This window comes from Saccostrea cucullata, unplaced genomic scaffold (genome assembly GCF_032062105.1).
Source record: "Saccostrea cucullata isolate Sc308-1 unplaced genomic scaffold, CSIRO_AGI_Scuc_v1 ctg753, whole genome shotgun sequence".
Taxonomy (NCBI): domain Eukaryota; kingdom Metazoa; phylum Mollusca; class Bivalvia; order Ostreida; family Ostreidae; genus Saccostrea; species Saccostrea cuccullata.
In genome coordinates, this window is record NW_026934507.1 from 579,117 (window position 1) to 595,949 (window position 16,833).

Below are 16,833 nucleotides of genomic sequence, written 5' to 3' on the forward strand. Positions count from 1 at the left end.
AAATTCAGTCAGGGGGATCCGACTTTTTCCCTAAGCGGGGGACACGAATTCTCTGAATTAGCTTGTTGCCATCGACTTTTTTGTTATAGCTTATATCGTTTTAGAAATTATTCTAACGTAGAATGCAAAAGAAAAAAAAACAAACAGAAACAACAACAAAAAACAATGAGATAAGCTTGTCGAGCACTGTGATGCCTTTTATTTCGAGTTCCAAGGAATATATCAACTCAACTTACGTAGGAATAATAAAAATGGATAATTATTCTTATTTGATATATCATATTTTTATGTATATATACTAGTATAAAGATTTTGTATATAATTTATATAGAAGTTGTTGAAGGAATTCGGATTGAAAGAAAATAAACAAATAAGTCAGATACAAAGAACAAGGTACAGTTTAAATACAAATGAAGCCCTATATTTTTCTAAAAAAAATTAAAGTGATATAAAAAGTCAAATTCTGAATCACAGAAATCCCATGCGGTAAGAATACACAAATCGTTTTTCTCATATTACCTCCTAAATATTAATTGTGACGTCATTAACTTGTGTTTTTTCCCGTACTTTCTTAAAAAGTTACAGACGACATCAATTTTCAGTGGAATTTTCTTTCAGAAAACATATTCTGCCACCAACGCCCAGGAAGATTTTGAGATATGTCATTTTTCACAGCAGTTTACATGATATCTCCAAAAATTAAAGTGGGCGACGGTATTAGACACTATTTTCTAAAGGAAAATTAGCACAAAATGAGTCATTTTGAGGCTTTTCTGCATTAAAACTTAGAAATGCACCAAATTAATGACGTCATATTTTCAGAGAGGTCCTTCTTCAAGTCATATCTTTTTTTAATGATTTATCATATTCATATACTCAACTCTTGTTAAAGCCAAATTCATAACTTTTTAAGAACATCTAATTTTTAGGGCACAATAAAGCTCAAACTGTACCTTCTTTACAATTGCATTGACCAAAATGTGAGAAAACAATGCCAATGTAATAAGAATAGTAAACTATTACTGATTAAAGTTTATAAATTATTTACGATGCAAGGAGAGAAGTTTGCTCAATAATAGCGTCTAGCATTTTACGTTAACAACAACGCTTGCTTTAATCTTACGCTGAATTTGATTAATCAGTAAAATAAAATTAAACTAAGGTGAAAATCTTGATTATCATCCTGAAATTTCCAGGAAAACGTGTTCCGAGGCACTCTTAAGGAAAAAGACTCTGGACAATGCAGGTTGCGTCGGAATCCCTGTTCTTTTAATAATGGATATACTTTATATAGACTAAGATTTTGATTTCCTTTCCACTAAGCATTTGGGAAAAAAGAGCAATGTCCTTGGGTTATTCCTCCTGTCGTATTAAAAAATCTCTTAAGAATATTCCTATTTCATAAAATGTTATCCGTTTTGTCATCAGAGAAACACACGGGTATATACTGTAATTCATTTTTCCTAAACTATAATGTTCTTTTACATTTAAAGTTCACAATATGCAAAAAGCGGCAATCCTATCCAGATTGACTTCAAAACTTGACCAAGGCAAAATAATGCATTATCTTTATTCTCTTTCTTGAATTCAAGTGTTTTGCCTTATTTTCTTGTCAAACGTATAAAATCCTACTTACCTATATTTTTTCCAAATTACCGAATAAACATGTATTTAAAAAAACTAACACGGAGTCTTTTAATATATGTTTTTATTAATATTGAGTATATTGCAAGAAAACAACAAAAACATGGACTATATACAAACAAAGCACAATTTTTCAACTTTTCATGAACAGACCAGCTGTCTGAAAATTTAAAAATTACCAAGGCAACAAGTTCACATTTTTAACAAAAATATTATGCTTAAAAAATAAAATTCCACTTTTCTTTCTCTTGAAAATAATATCAAATTATTGAGCATTATTTCATTACATGTTTGTGACATTCACGTGCAGGACGATAATTAGGCTTACGCATACAATTTTAATACGGCTACAGAGAAAACAATATAATGCAACAAACAAACAAACAAGCAAGCTAACAAAAAAAAAAATCAAACAAAATTCATATACATGATGCAAGTTTAGAAATGCCTGAAAACAAATATATTTAATCTGAACTCAAAACCCACAAATAGGTAAAAGTATGATTAAATAGTAACTTCCACAAGATATATAAACTGAAAGTTATAATTTTGATTCGAGTTATGAATTGATATTTGTTTAAAACTCGAGAGATGCGTGATAGCAATTGTTTAAGCACAAAAGTACGAAATACAAATAACAAAATTTCAGCACATTAAGCATTATCAATATAAAAAAAAATCAAATATATACACGTTAGTTAAAAAGCAGATGCATATTTAGGAATTTGTTCACGCAAGTTTTGTCAAAGGTATTTCAATTTTTTTCGCTCGCGTTTTCATTGAACTTGTTGTCAAACTCCATTTTGACATCAATAGTACTGACGTACGCCATGTTTTCCACTCCATAGGACTTTTGTGGATGAGGATCTATGGACTCATACTCCGGAGGATCGGAGGCGGAATACTCCGGGAGTTTTCCCTTACCCGGAACCTCGTATTCCGGCGGGGATGCGCCATATATAGCGTAAATTCCATTATCAAAGCCATTGTTGAACGAAGCGGATGGAGACCTGGTTCTATTGTTGGCTGCGCGCGCAGCAGCAGATCTACGACAGCATATATAAAGAACGACAACAACACCAATAGTTATCAGAGCTCCAAGGGCTGCACCAATTCCTGTCGGTAATAGAAAAAAATGAAAAGTCAAAATACGCTGCTTTCACAAAATAATATCATGAATCTAAAAAAGATTAAGACTTTAATTAGGATAGAATTGTTTTATAAGAAAACTATTTTCAGTAGTGAAGACATGGAAAAAGCAAGTAATAAAGTTCAGATGTCCATTGGAACAATATAAATTCGACAAAGAGCTAATTCGGACCTCTGCAGATATCAGAGGGGGAATCAGGTGACCTTGAGGAAAAATCAGCCTCTTTTTACCAGTCACATTCAGAATAAAGATTGACCTTCATATAATTAAGCTTAGAATGACATTAGAACAATATGAATTTGAAAGGAAAAAGATTATACACAGACCTCTTAAAGCCTCGGATGTGGGATCAGATGCAAGGGAGAAAAAAGCAGCTTCCTTTTATCGTTTACAAGCAGAATAATAAGGTAGCAAAACATAATTATAAGTACTCACCGATGAACATTTTATTGCCTTCCGCTGTTTCCTCTTGAACTCTTTTCATTTGATGAGGCATGCTGATATCTGTGGAATCTGGTATTATAAAAATCATATATTACAATTACATTAAAAGGCTTTTAAATTTTAATTGTTATAGCTCTTAGATAATTAATTGTTCTATGTATAAATATTGTTAGATATGACATATTTTTATATTACATTGAATTATCATACAGCAGCTAGCAGAAAGGGCACTTTTTATTATGTATTTAAATGTTAATGTCCATCCTAAAGTATCAGCACATGGACGAAGAAAAGATAGTCATAAGGTTTTGAATTAAAAAGGCTTCCTTACTTATATGAGAAGAATTGTTCATCTCCAGATTTTATAGCCGATGGATGCACAGAAGAGTACAAGAACTTAATAATTGATAAAAATCAAATAACTTCACCAACCTTTCTCCCAGACTGAAACTTTAAACTGGCACACAGCAACATTTCCTTCAAAGTCCCTGGCAATGTAGCCAAGTAAGTAGTTCCCACTTGGAAATTTGGTGTTATTACCTCGTGAACCAAGGAAATCAATACTACCTATTCCTACATTGTCATTGACAGTTGGTCTGTCCCACATTACAGATTCTGTGGTAAAAAGCTCGATGTTGGAAGGACACGAAGCGAAAACCGGAGGATGAACATCTGAAGATTTAAGGGATTCAAGTTATTTTTATGTATAAAATGCAAAATGAAATGATGCATTTCCATAATTTTATAATAAAAGGTAAAATTCTAGGCCCGATTAAATTGTCTCCAACAATCTAAGTACAATTAGTCGAACAAGAACAAGACTACCTTTCACTTTCACGGCCATAGCGCATGTTGCGATGCGTCCGTACTTGTCTGGTTTTGATTTTGCAACAACATTGTGAATATTGCGTTGACTCTGTGGACACATACAGTGCTCAAGTTGTAATGCACTAAGGGAAACTTCCAAAACTTGGCCCCAACCATCAATGACTTGAAGTTTTGGTAACAGATATTTCTGAAGGTCTACTAATCTATCATACGAATTGACCTCCAACGTAATTTGTGCTGGACACCGTTGAAATTTTGGTGCTGAGAAGAGATAAGCAATCATATTAAACATCATAAGCAAAATATTAATTCTTTACATGAAAAACAACATCACTGGAGTTTCAAAATGTTCCAATGTTTGTTTAACACTTCAGAAATCTTGATAATTAAATCAAATGAATACTTACGAGGAACTGGAATTTCTGAAAGTATAGAATTTCAAAGTGAATAATCATTGTAATAAGATTTAAGCAATTGCTTTACATTTCTTAAGAAATATTGATGAAATAAAAAGAATTATTAATAATTTTATCGAATAAAAAGAAGGTATTTCAAATGTACATCATCATTTGCGTGGTGCAATAGACTTACCTTCACAATATGGACAGCATCGTTCTTTTGAGGCTTTGTACTCAAATCCTGGTGCACACATGATCTGTGGACAGTCAGTTACTGTACATTTAAAGCCACTGGCATCGTATCCGTGACCTTGACCCATACATACACAGTTCTGACATACTGATTTCTGAATTTGTTCGCCTTTCCGGTACGTCACGTTTCCAACCTTGCAGATATTTGGGTCTAGGGGGACACTACATTCATGTCCACATCCATTAGAACAACATTTATTATCCCCTGGACATTGCAAATCATGGGAGCACATTTCAGCACAAATGCCTACACTTCCTTTGGTGGATGGACATATTCCTTTCTTTTCACCAACTTCTGTAATCATAAAATACGCATGCATTAAAAATTGAAATACAGATTACATCATCTAAAAGTTACTGGTCCCCTGTTTGAAAATAATGATGAGAATAAAGAAAAACTTAAATCACATTACTTGATTCGCAGTATTTGCCCGAGAATCCGACGGGACATGCACACATCACGTCACGGTCACCATTGGCAACGCATCGTCCTCCATTTTGACAAGGAACTGGACATCTGGCTAATTAAAAAAAAAATGAAATATAAACTAGAAAGTCTGCTATTGCAAGCAAAATATCTTATGTCGTCCAAAACTGGTCAAGACTTTCATTTTTTTTCATCCCTAAAACAATGCCCATTATAACTAAGCTTGGAAAATCATCAATTCGTATCAGTCCTTTCAGTACTTTGATTTAAAAATCAGTTAAATAATTTTCACATTTCACCTGTTTCCATGGAAACTATTGACAATTTCCAATTTTTAAATCCAATGAGCACAATAACAGATGCTAATCATTAAATAAAATTTCATGAAGAATATTCCAGGGACCAGAGAGAACACTCGCGGACAAAATTCGTCGCTTTTTGCACGTTTCCATGGCAACGGAAGCGATTTTGAAACTGAATGACCAAACAACATAACTTCAATCAGTGATCCTCCTTTGAGAAAAGTTTCAGGAATATTGTCCCAGTCATCTCCGAGAAACAGCCTGGAGAACATTAAAACATGCGTACAATCGCAATCGCGACTTCTTTCGGGACGACATAAATATAGTTAACAACTATCTTATCTTTAATTGATTTAAAATGAAAATCGGGACGACATAAATATACTTAACAACTATCTTATCTTTAATTGATTTAAAATGAAAATCGATACGAAATCGAATGCAAGATTTAATTCTTCTTCCGTTTAAGTTATCTTAATATTTTAGGCAAGATTTTGGTTTAAATGAGACAGCCGCTTAAATTTGTGTAAACGAGTTATTATATAAATAGCCTAAAACTCTAGGGGTAAATATCGGAATTACTTATGGTGTGCAAAATCTAAAAAGAACATTTTATTTGCAAATTAAGCATTTATATTAGTAGACTAGTAAGCTTGGCACGTTTTAATATTCACCTCAAGAACTTTCCGTTCCATTTGTGAACAAGTTTACCTATTTTGAATGTTTTGCGTGTTATTAATTTAAAAAGAGAAGATTTCTTTATATAAAAATATAAAATACTTATTAAATAATTACCAATTTCACAGAATTCTCCTTGGAAATATTCTGAACAAATGCACTTTGGAGAACCCTGATGTAATCGACAATCTCCACCATGCTGACAAGGTTGTTGACATTCAATTGCTGGAAATGAGAAATGACCAGGATGCAATTCCCAATATTGCTTAAAAACAAAATACATAATCTGTCTCCAAACAATTAATTTTGCGCAATTTATTCTACATACCTACACATCTGGCACAACATTCCCCAGGGAGTTTCTTGTATGAATATCCTGGCGCACAACCCATCATAAGAGGACAAGGCGTCTCTCTACATGCAAATCCACTCGGTTCTTCTGCATTTCCTTGTCCTTTACAGATACATGTAGTACAGTTGTCTTTAGTAATCATAGTGTCAATGCCATACGTCATGTTCTCGTGAATACAAATATGGGGATTCAATGGCGGAACGCACACTTGGCCACAGGAAGTCAAACAACATTTCTCTGAGCCTGCGCATTGCCAGTCACTATTACAGCTATTTCCGCAGAGATGAGAGCTTCCAACCCGTGGGCATATTCCCTCTTTGTCAGGAATTCCTAGATAAAAGTTTGTTAAATCAGCTTTGGGGCACTTCTTAAAATCGTTCAAATAATTATGAGAGCGAGAGAGAGAGAGATATGAAATTTAATTACAATTTTGTTTGATTTTTATGATTATATTAACAGAGGTATTACGAACGAGTTTCACAGTGCCTTCCAGTGTATGCAGGACCACAAAGACAGACGTTTGAAGTCCCTCCAGCAATGCAAGTCCCTCCATTCAGGCAAGGTTTGTCACAGACGGCTAAACATATTCAAAAATCGAATCCTTAGTACCTGTAGATTACTACTCAGTATACTTGTAGATTCATATTACAATAAACAATATCATTGTGTATTTCTTTTGTGCTTAGAAAACTTTCATTAGATATTGTATCTGATCTAAAGCATGTTAAATTTTTATGTTCTGTACATTTCTATAATCAATTATGCAAATAAAAAAAATACTCACGTGTGTCACATGATGTTCCTCGGAAGTTTGCTGGACAGATGCATTGTGGGTTTCCGTACACAAGATCACAGTGGCCTTGGCCACAACTGGTGGGACATTTTATTGCTGAAGATAAAAAAAATTCATCATACAGTAATTCTCATAGAAATCCTACATTTTAAAAAATGTTTACAAAACAAACAAAACAATTTTGATTTCAAACGAAATATATAAAAATATTACATTTTTATAATTTTAAAACCATTTTTAGGAAGATTGATATAAAAAATATAGAAGAAATATCTCACCATGACATGATTTGAAAAGCGTACGGAACATTAAAGCATTGCTGTAAAAACAAGGGAGCGTTTGCTATTTTTACAGATTGTGAGAGTGTAGTGTGTAAATGTAAAAGAAAAAAAATCGAACAATGACCAATCTCATAAATCCAGTTAGCAGAACTTATCGTGCATAAAATCACTGACCCCTGGCACCGAGAGAGGTGGAATGAGGTGCCTAGCAGGTACCCATGTCGATCGTGATACAGACAATACCTAATTATGGTATTCCTTGTCCTATACAGTTTAATATTTTATGTGCTGAAAAGAGCATCTAATATGTTATACCTTTGAATCTTAAGCATGACATACCTTCACACTGCCCACAACATTGCCCAGGGATATTTCTATACACCATTCCATCGGGACAGGAAGTGACGAAACAGTCAATGGTGTAACAGTCAAAACCAGAAGGGTCATATGACATCCCTTCTCCCTGGCAAATACAAGTAGTGCAGTCGTCTTTCTTCATCTGCTCTCCGACATTGTATGTATGATTCTGGTAAACACAGCGACTCGAGTTGATTGGCTTCATACATTCATTGAAACCGCAGCTTTGGTGATAACAGCATTTGTTGACGCCTGCGCAGTCGTTATCAGTGCTGCATCCTTGACCACAAGTGTTACTTGGCATGTTGATTGGACAGTCGCCCTCTTTTATAACTGAAACACCAATGTATTGTTACAAAGGCAAATTGCGAATATAATTATAATATCAGAAAGAACATGCAATCTTGAACTATACCTATTTCGCAGAATTTGCCAGCATATCCGGCTTTGCAGCGACATCTAGTCTCACACGCGTCTGCAACGCAGAGTCCGCCATTCAGGCATGGCTTTTCACAGATGGCTAAAATTCGATTGAAACTTTTTTAAAAACCTTAGTAATATATGCATTTTTCAATGAAATTAAATATTTTTTTGAAATAGCAATTGAAGCAAAAGCTACACCAAGTCAAATTTATTGAATTCTTAATTCATTGAAATCATTTTTTATTATATCCATTTTATCTTACGTGTATTTAGGATACTTTAAGAACTTTCAATATTCACTTACGTGTTTGACATTGATCGCCACCAAAATTTTCGGGACAAACACAAATTGGCTTTCCATCTCTAGCTGCACAATGGCCATTGTTTTGACAGTCTGGTTTGCAAACAGCTGCAAAGAATATACATCATTAGATAAGTGATATAAACTCAAAAAATATTCTAAAAAAATCAATATACCATACATTCTTCAGTTATTGATTAGAATTGAAAATATTTCTTATGATAATATTATTCTAAATATCTTGTATTTTTTGTTACCGTTGAGATTGTCTGAAGATTTAACTTTTAATCCAAAATTCAATAAAAAGTATTTGCAAGTGGTGTACTTTATTAATTTATTGTTTAATTTTTTCGTTTACTTTGAATTAAGAAATAGGTCGTCATAAAAAAAGTGCTAGATAGCTAATTGTCAAAGAAATGTCTCTCTTTATAATCCTTTTTTACATGTAAATATAGCATCCCATGAGATGGGAAAGATTTTTTATGAGTTTGTCCGCCTAAGAATACAATTATTGGAAAATTATATGTAATGTGAATAAAATACTTACGCGTCTCGCAGTGAGTTCCTATGAACCCATCAAGACAAACACACGAGTTATCAATAAGGGATCCACCATTATCACAATATAAAGGACCAGTACCACTCTCCGCTATTTAAAGAAATAAAAATATGCCATCTAACTCATTCTGCACGAATACCAAGATCGATACATGTAAGGTACTAAGTTTATGTCATCTTGGGTTCTCAATTATTCAAACCGATAATGTAAATCGTATGTCTGAAATTGCCTTGAGGAGACTTGAAGTTTACTGATTAAAATATGTGTGACAAGTTAATCGATTTATGAACATATAAATTTACATGTAAGATAATAAATTATATTTATTACATCAATGAAAAAATACTGCACAAAACTTCCCTTTGTTAGTTGAAATGTAAAAAAAATGCAAAATCAAAAAGTCAATAACTAAGAATAATTAATGATTTATCAATTAAAATAAATTAATTTAAATGTAGTCTTACCGATAGAACAATAGCCATATACATCTTCATTCCACCCTGGACAACAACTCCAGATGTTGTAATTAACAGTGACATTGTAAGCAACCCACAGAGGGCAAAGGTTATACCAGGATCTAAAAGAGAAATGTGCTGAGATTACAGACTTTTAATGTGTAGAAAAGTTCTAGTACATGCACTAATGATTTGTACTGTAGCGATTTTGAAGTTCATTCGTTTTGCTTTTGTAACCATCGAATACTTTCCTTTCAGATTACAGATGCATTAATGGTGTCAATTTTAGATTAAGATTTTAAACACAGACGATAATTTAAAGTTCTATACACGAAATATAAATCATTGACCTAGTTAAAACCGATCAATATTAAAGATCTTATTAAATAACCTACTAGAACTACCTAAGCTAATGTTTCTCTATATACTTTAAGGAAAATATTGCAGTGAATATGAAGAAAATAAGATTGTATAAAATGTCAATATTTAGTTTATCTATTACGTATTCAAAAAGGGTAAGGTACCAGCCATTTACTTCCAAAAGTGTGGGAAGACAATTTTTTTCATGTTTAATTTGGTAAAATACTATTGAATGAATAAGTTTAAGTTTAATTATATTGCCTAATCCAAATAAAATGCAAGGATCCAGAATGGTTTGTCAGTCTAGGGGGTTAGGGCAGATAGCAACATCTTCAAGGTCTATGACAAATATATAATTAAGAAGAAAGGAATTGTGTAAACTCCGTCAGTCTCTTCATAGTCTTATTTCATCTCACAGGATATCTCTCATTTATAATGACCAATTTCATTTTCTTGATATGCGTAATTTGCTTTTCCATCCAAAACTTGGAAACATCTGCATTGACCAACTAGAACCTATATGTTGATAGAGCATTAACTTTTTGTTCAAGAAAACAACCTTCCCGAAGACCTGCGCCTTCGGTCACTTCCATCCGTTCCACACCAATTCCATTCTTCTTCGGATGGATGCTCGTCGCCATAGTCCTCTTGGAGAGCATCGATTTCGTCACAGGGCCACCAAAACAAGTCCCAGTGAGTCTCATTCTTGGTTATGACGTCACAACACCAATGGTCGCCGTTAGAATCCTCATCTGTTCTGGGACAGTTACGACGACGACGTCTAGACGTAAATATCATCAGTTATTTAATCAGAAACCGTATATAAATGACATTCAAGTATTATAGTATTGCAATGTTTTTATCAACTTATCTTTTTTATTTCTTGTTCAGAAATAGAGGCTACATGTACCAGCGTATGGAACTTTTTGCTTTAAAACAAGAAGGACATAGGTAATCTTGACCGATCGAGTGACGTCTGAAATTTTTGTCTTACCTTGAAATTTTTTTTTGATGATGAACTTATAATTACACACTAAAAAATCTTTGAACGGGTAAAAATAAGTATGAATAGTGTTACTTTTTATTATTAATGCTTTTTTGGGTACAGAATGTATTTTGACAAAATTTATTAATTCGTAATTCCTGTTTATAATTTCAATACCGATTTTAAACATACATAAAGTATTTTTTTCTTATTATCCATATACAGTAAAAACAGCAACAGTATGAAACTTCGTTGAGCACAGAATTACCTTTATTTTGTGTTATACAATTTATAAAAAAAGAGGCTAGCTGCTGTATTATCAATACGCACATTTGTATTCATTTCGTATACAAGAAATGTTTTGCTATTGTAAACTAGTTCTTGATTCTATTTTAGTCCCTTTCAAAAACATTCAGGTAAGAATAACATTTTAAAGGCGTTTGACAGTGTTACCCTGTATTTTCTTAAATAGATTTTGACATTTAGAACATATCAGATTTACCCTTGCCAAATGAAAAAAAGTTTCCCTATCCCTTTTTTAAAAAACTTCTTGTGTTTATTTCAACCTTTTAATTATTCAAGCTTGACTAAACATGGACTTCAATTCAATGTAATAGATACAAAAATTCTTTGATTTTGAATTCCAAGCAAGGAAGTATTATAAACAAAGCGATTCTGGCATGCTCAGCATTTAAACAATTATATCTATTGTACAAAAAGAATACATTTTTCCACGAGACAGACCAGGTATACCTATGAATATAGAACAGCTGGATGTCTTATATTACCCCTTCTCTGTAATTATCGATGACAAAGGGGTTTTCCGCCATTCAGAGAAACCACATGCTAACGATAATTTATATAAAAAAGCATTTAAGTACGGATGACAAATTCTTGAAGTGAAGGGTACATTTACAGCTTAATCATGTCTATTTTTCTCACCTCTGTGATTATATTGTGAATAAATTGCACTGTAGAGTTTTTGTTTTACAGAGTACATGTACCTGAGAGAGAGAGAGAGAGAGAGAGAGAGAGAGAGAGAGAGAGAGAGAGAGAGAGAGAGAGAGAGAATAACTATATACACTTTCATACAGTTTCTGTTTAGATATACTTTAAGACCTGTCAAAGTACATATTAATAGATTAACCGAGATACGTATGTTTTCAAATAAAACAAATATATAAATAAATTGCGATATACAATTCAGAGTAATGTAAATCTGCAGATTTAACATTTTTAAAGTGTAAATCTGCAGATTTAACATTTTTAAATAATCTGTTGTAGTTTGATTACTTGACAACCACAAAGACAGATAAAGCATTGGCAGAAAATGCATCAAGAACATGTATCTCCAAAGCAATTTAAAAGTTTAATATCGACGAGCAAAAAATTTTGTTGTTCTTTAAACTTACCTTAACATACAGAAAGTACATATAATGCTAATATGTATGTGAAATAGGCATTAACTCCGATATGAATTTTGAAATCAGTCTAGAGTATCTTTATTTCACATCTTTGCGATACTAATTGGATGCTTCAAATTTCTTTTCGTATTTTCGAAATCAATATTAGTAATTTTTGTTTTCTGATATTTGCAGTTGTTAAAATACGAAAGGCTCTCTTAAATCGTAGCATATATACGGAACGGTTTATTTTCTGCCATGGACGATGTTGCAAAGAATGTAAAAAAAAATATGATATGTTTAGAATGACCAACGGATGACATATCAAGATAAGGTTCAAAATTATAAGAAATGACAATTTCTGCTTAGAAATTAATGATTTAGTAGTTAAATTCACAAGTTTATTCCAGCTAGCCTCCTACAATGTTATATCTTCATGTATTAAATGTAATTAGTATCACAGTAAGAACGCTTTGTAAAAAGTTCTTCCTTTCTTCCGATCTGAATATTTTTCAACAATATGTACTTACCTTTTTACCCTTTAGCGTCATCGTATAAATTTCTTGAGTAATTATTGAATGTTTTATGTTTATTTTCACTAGAATACGTACATGGTACGAAGAATAATGCTGGATCCATTTAAATATCCAATCCAAAGAGACAAATCTCGGTATATTACGGTCTCAACCTTTACATTTGTCAAAATTTCAGAATCTAATTAAAAAATAAAGTTATGAAACTAGAATTCAGTTCTCAAAATAAAATACTCTATATACATGTATATACTGTGGTTTCATCAATATTCGTTGAGCATCAATTTTCGAGCAGATCCACGAATTCAAATGTTAACGAAAATGGATTCCAACGAAAACTGATGAAATCACAGTATTTTAGAAAGAAAATATGTATCGACTTGTCATCGGGAAAAATTGTCCGATTTTATTTTATGTCAAAAATTAAACTCTTATTAAACCAAATCATTTTATCTTTCAAGTAAAATCTCTGCACTTTCAGAGTATAAAATATAAAAGAAATGATTTTTTTAGTGAGAGCCCACAGATTTCAGAACAAAAGTTGTGAAGATGCAGTTGTACATGTGAGTTTGCCAAGTTTTATTCCATCTACCCTTTTATTTGTAAAATGGGATTGTTTCGAAAAAAATTAAGCAAAAACACTAACAAGTAAACAGGCAGTTTCTATGAAAAGGTAAGAATGAGGGTTATGACTTCAGAAAGAAGAGATAGATAGTTAGAAAACATGTTTAATATACTCGTATTAAAGAGTACATATATATTATTATTTGGTATTTCGTCAATAAATCAAAGAAAATCGGTTAAAAAAATAAGAAAATCTACGTAAAGCCTGAACCTTGTATCAATAATGAATGTGTGCTACAGGTCCACCACGACTTTACATATTTATCTTGCTGAAAATTAAACCCCATCACTTAAAATTTTTAGGTTTGGGGAAATCAAAAAAAAAAAAAAAAAGAAAGAAAAACGTGTACCGTTAAGTGCCTTTAACTCGAGCAAATGAAATGATGATGATATCGAGTATTTCTAGATACAAGTACAAAATATGTCACTTAAAACACTTAAAAATGATCAGCAATTTTTATCAACAGCTTATTCCATGTACACAATGGTACAAAGATGATTAATGATTTGATCACATGGCTCAGAGCCCTTACATATTCATAATATGAAACTGATATTTATTAGTTGGGTTTTACTTAAACTTCTATTTATATTTGAACCTCATCTGTTTTCCTTTATCACAGAATGTCCAATAGACAAAACAGATGTCAGAAATATTTCTCATTCTATAATATCATTTTACTTGTTGTATAAAGAAAATAACCTAAAAAACGTGACAACCATATTAGGACTTAAAACATTTATTGTTCAGGGTCAAGAATTTAGATATAAACAAACCATTTAAATGACTCGAAGTTCTTACCTCCTTCGTCCACTTCCCGCAAGAACCAGAAATGCTGCCAAGACGAAAATCACAAAAATTAGTTTCCTGTTCATTTTGGCCCTCCTTCCGCTCTACTGTTTTAATTTTTTTCCCCTCAGAGTGGTCAACACTATTCTAGCTTTCTCATCTTAGAACATATATATCCGGAATAAACAGGGTAACCCTTGTAGTGTGATATTGAAGCTTAGTGTTCTGCTTCAAAGATTCTGGTCAATAGGAGCCGAGAAACCCGCCAATCAGTGGTTTAAAAGGAAAGCTATGACCTGAAACAAAATTTAGTAAGTACATCAGCACTTCAATTAAACAGTCATTTAAAGTTCCCTTAATTCCTTGCGATTATGGGTTACCCTTTATGCAACTTCATGTATATATAGAGTATTTACATTTTATTCTGGTGCAGAAAAACGTGATAAAATCCAATCTGGCTTACCTTCTTCAACATTTGCCTTCCGCAGTAAATGTAATATTGATTTTTTTGTAATATTTATATCTGGTAGGATCAGACTTGTTATGATTTATTGATTGGATCTCATTAATATGTAATGTTTGTATTATAAAAAAAAAAATCACATTATATAAAAGAAAGGCATAATCAGATTCCTTTTCCATTGATTTTTAAATAAAAATGTCTTATTTGATGAAAAAAGTAGAACCCCCTGGATTTTTCTTCATTGTAAGTATTATCTACTATTATTCAAATTATTCAAGACAAAGGTATTCAGTATATAAATAGATTAATACATATACAGTCTCCAGTTCATGTACGTTAATTCGAATCGATCAACAAAAAGAATGACCAAAATTTAACGTTTCAAACGACATCAGGTATATAAATAATGTTTCTCATATTAAACAGTTACTTGAAGCGTAGAGAAACATTTAATGAGTAGCAAAAAGTGCATGATAAATTCTTCAAAACATGTGCACTGCACATCTATTTATTTGAAAAAATATATTTATAAATATCTAAAAAATATAAAAAATTGAAAATTATATTTTCCATATTGCATTGTAATGAATGGTTTAGAATCTTGATCGGTAGAATTATTGTCTACGTGTGAAGCTTACCGATGTACTAGTATATGCTCAGTTTGTTTTGTATAGGGCAAAAACATGAGTCTCACAATCCTGAATGAATGCATTATACTTTTTGAATTCTCTTTGAAATTTACTTCTTGCTTTGAAGCAAATATTTTATAACTTTAAAACATGTAGTATCTTTTAAGTTGACCTCTTTATGCCTTGGTATATGGTAGAGGTGGACTTAATCCTACAATTAAGTGCGATTTCAGAGGACTGTAGGGTAACGTGTTTAATACTTACGTTTTGTAGGTCAATGACCTTCTTAATAAACATATTTAAGAGCGAAACAAAACTTAAAAATCATCGTCTTCAATTATCCATTTATGTCATTTAATAAAATGATGTAAAATGTTGTTAGAATTAGTTATTAACAACAGTTTAAATCCCATTTGTAATATCTCAAATTAAAATATAACAAAATTGCTGTGCCATGCTTTCATTTCTATTTATAGTGGAAAGAATTCACATATATATGTCTAAGACGGAGACCTTGAGAGGTGTGGGGTTTGTTGTAAAGGTTCATTAAATACCCTTTCACAATTGTCTATTATGTCTATGTTCAGAAGGTAAACAACATCAGAAAAATTGACAGACGTAGGTATTTATCTGATAGTGAATTGAGCTTTTTTATTTAATTGTAAAAGAATATAGTCACCATGAGACGAGGAAGTTAGCGCTAGTAAGGCAGGCCCTACAGGCAAATCTCAAAGATGGTTCTTTTTTAAAAATAGGAAACTAATGTACTTTCATCGCATTCCTATTTGACCTGACCTTCACATCGAAGGAGATAACAATCGTTGAAAAAAGTTTAAAAATAAACGTAAACAAAATGTTCTAATGACATTTACTTCAATATATTGTTGTATTTGACAGTTGACCAAATCGAAGAAAAATATTTTTTTTTTGGATGAATTGAAGTTAATTAAAAAGGTGATAGTGATTTTTGTAAATTATCTACCGACAACAATTGCTTAGCGATTGCAATGGATCCCACATTGTTTAAAACAGCTTTTTTGGTGATAAAGAATTTTATGGTGTGGTGGAAAGTTAACAAAAAAGGAAAAGATATACTGACTGACATTTTGCACACCTGCATGGCATTTTTAGAACACAAACATGAAAGGAGATTCGTATGTTGTAATAGTATACTTTCATGTACATTACTTTAATCTAATAAATACAACATGTAATTTAAAGTTACATTAAAAATTTTCACCCCTCGAAAAGCATTGTCAACCTCGGTGCCTCTGTAAGCAATTGGTTTCTTGGGATTACATTTTCAATGTACCCTAAACTATATGCAGCATTTACGTGATGACATTATGATTATGCATATGGGAAGTATTAAAGGGGCTAACTGACCACTGGTAATTATTGT

The 16,833-nt window shown here is 32.1% G+C and overlaps 1 protein-coding gene across 1 annotated transcript; it reads right to left on the minus strand.

Annotated features, from left to right (window-relative positions):
• Positions 1-1,691: 1,691 nt before the first annotated feature.
• On the minus strand, positions 1,692-14,646 carry LOC134240912 (fibropellin-1-like). Its single transcript, XM_062723023.1, has 18 exons — positions 14,352-14,646; positions 10,564-10,785; positions 9,654-9,766; positions 9,178-9,279; positions 8,634-8,738; positions 8,322-8,426; positions 7,889-8,239; positions 7,260-7,364; positions 6,948-7,052; positions 6,452-6,805; positions 6,241-6,348; positions 5,130-5,237; positions 4,658-5,011; positions 4,474-4,488; positions 4,064-4,327; positions 3,671-3,910; positions 3,230-3,307; positions 1,692-2,760 (listed from the first exon to the last, which is right to left on the minus strand). The coding sequence occupies exons 1-18, from the start codon at positions 14,423-14,425 to the stop codon at positions 2,399-2,401; spliced, it is 3,165 nt and encodes a 1,054-aa protein (XP_062579007.1). The 5' UTR covers positions 14,426-14,646; the 3' UTR covers positions 1,692-2,398.
• Between the last annotated feature and the right edge of the window lie 2,187 nt (positions 14,647-16,833).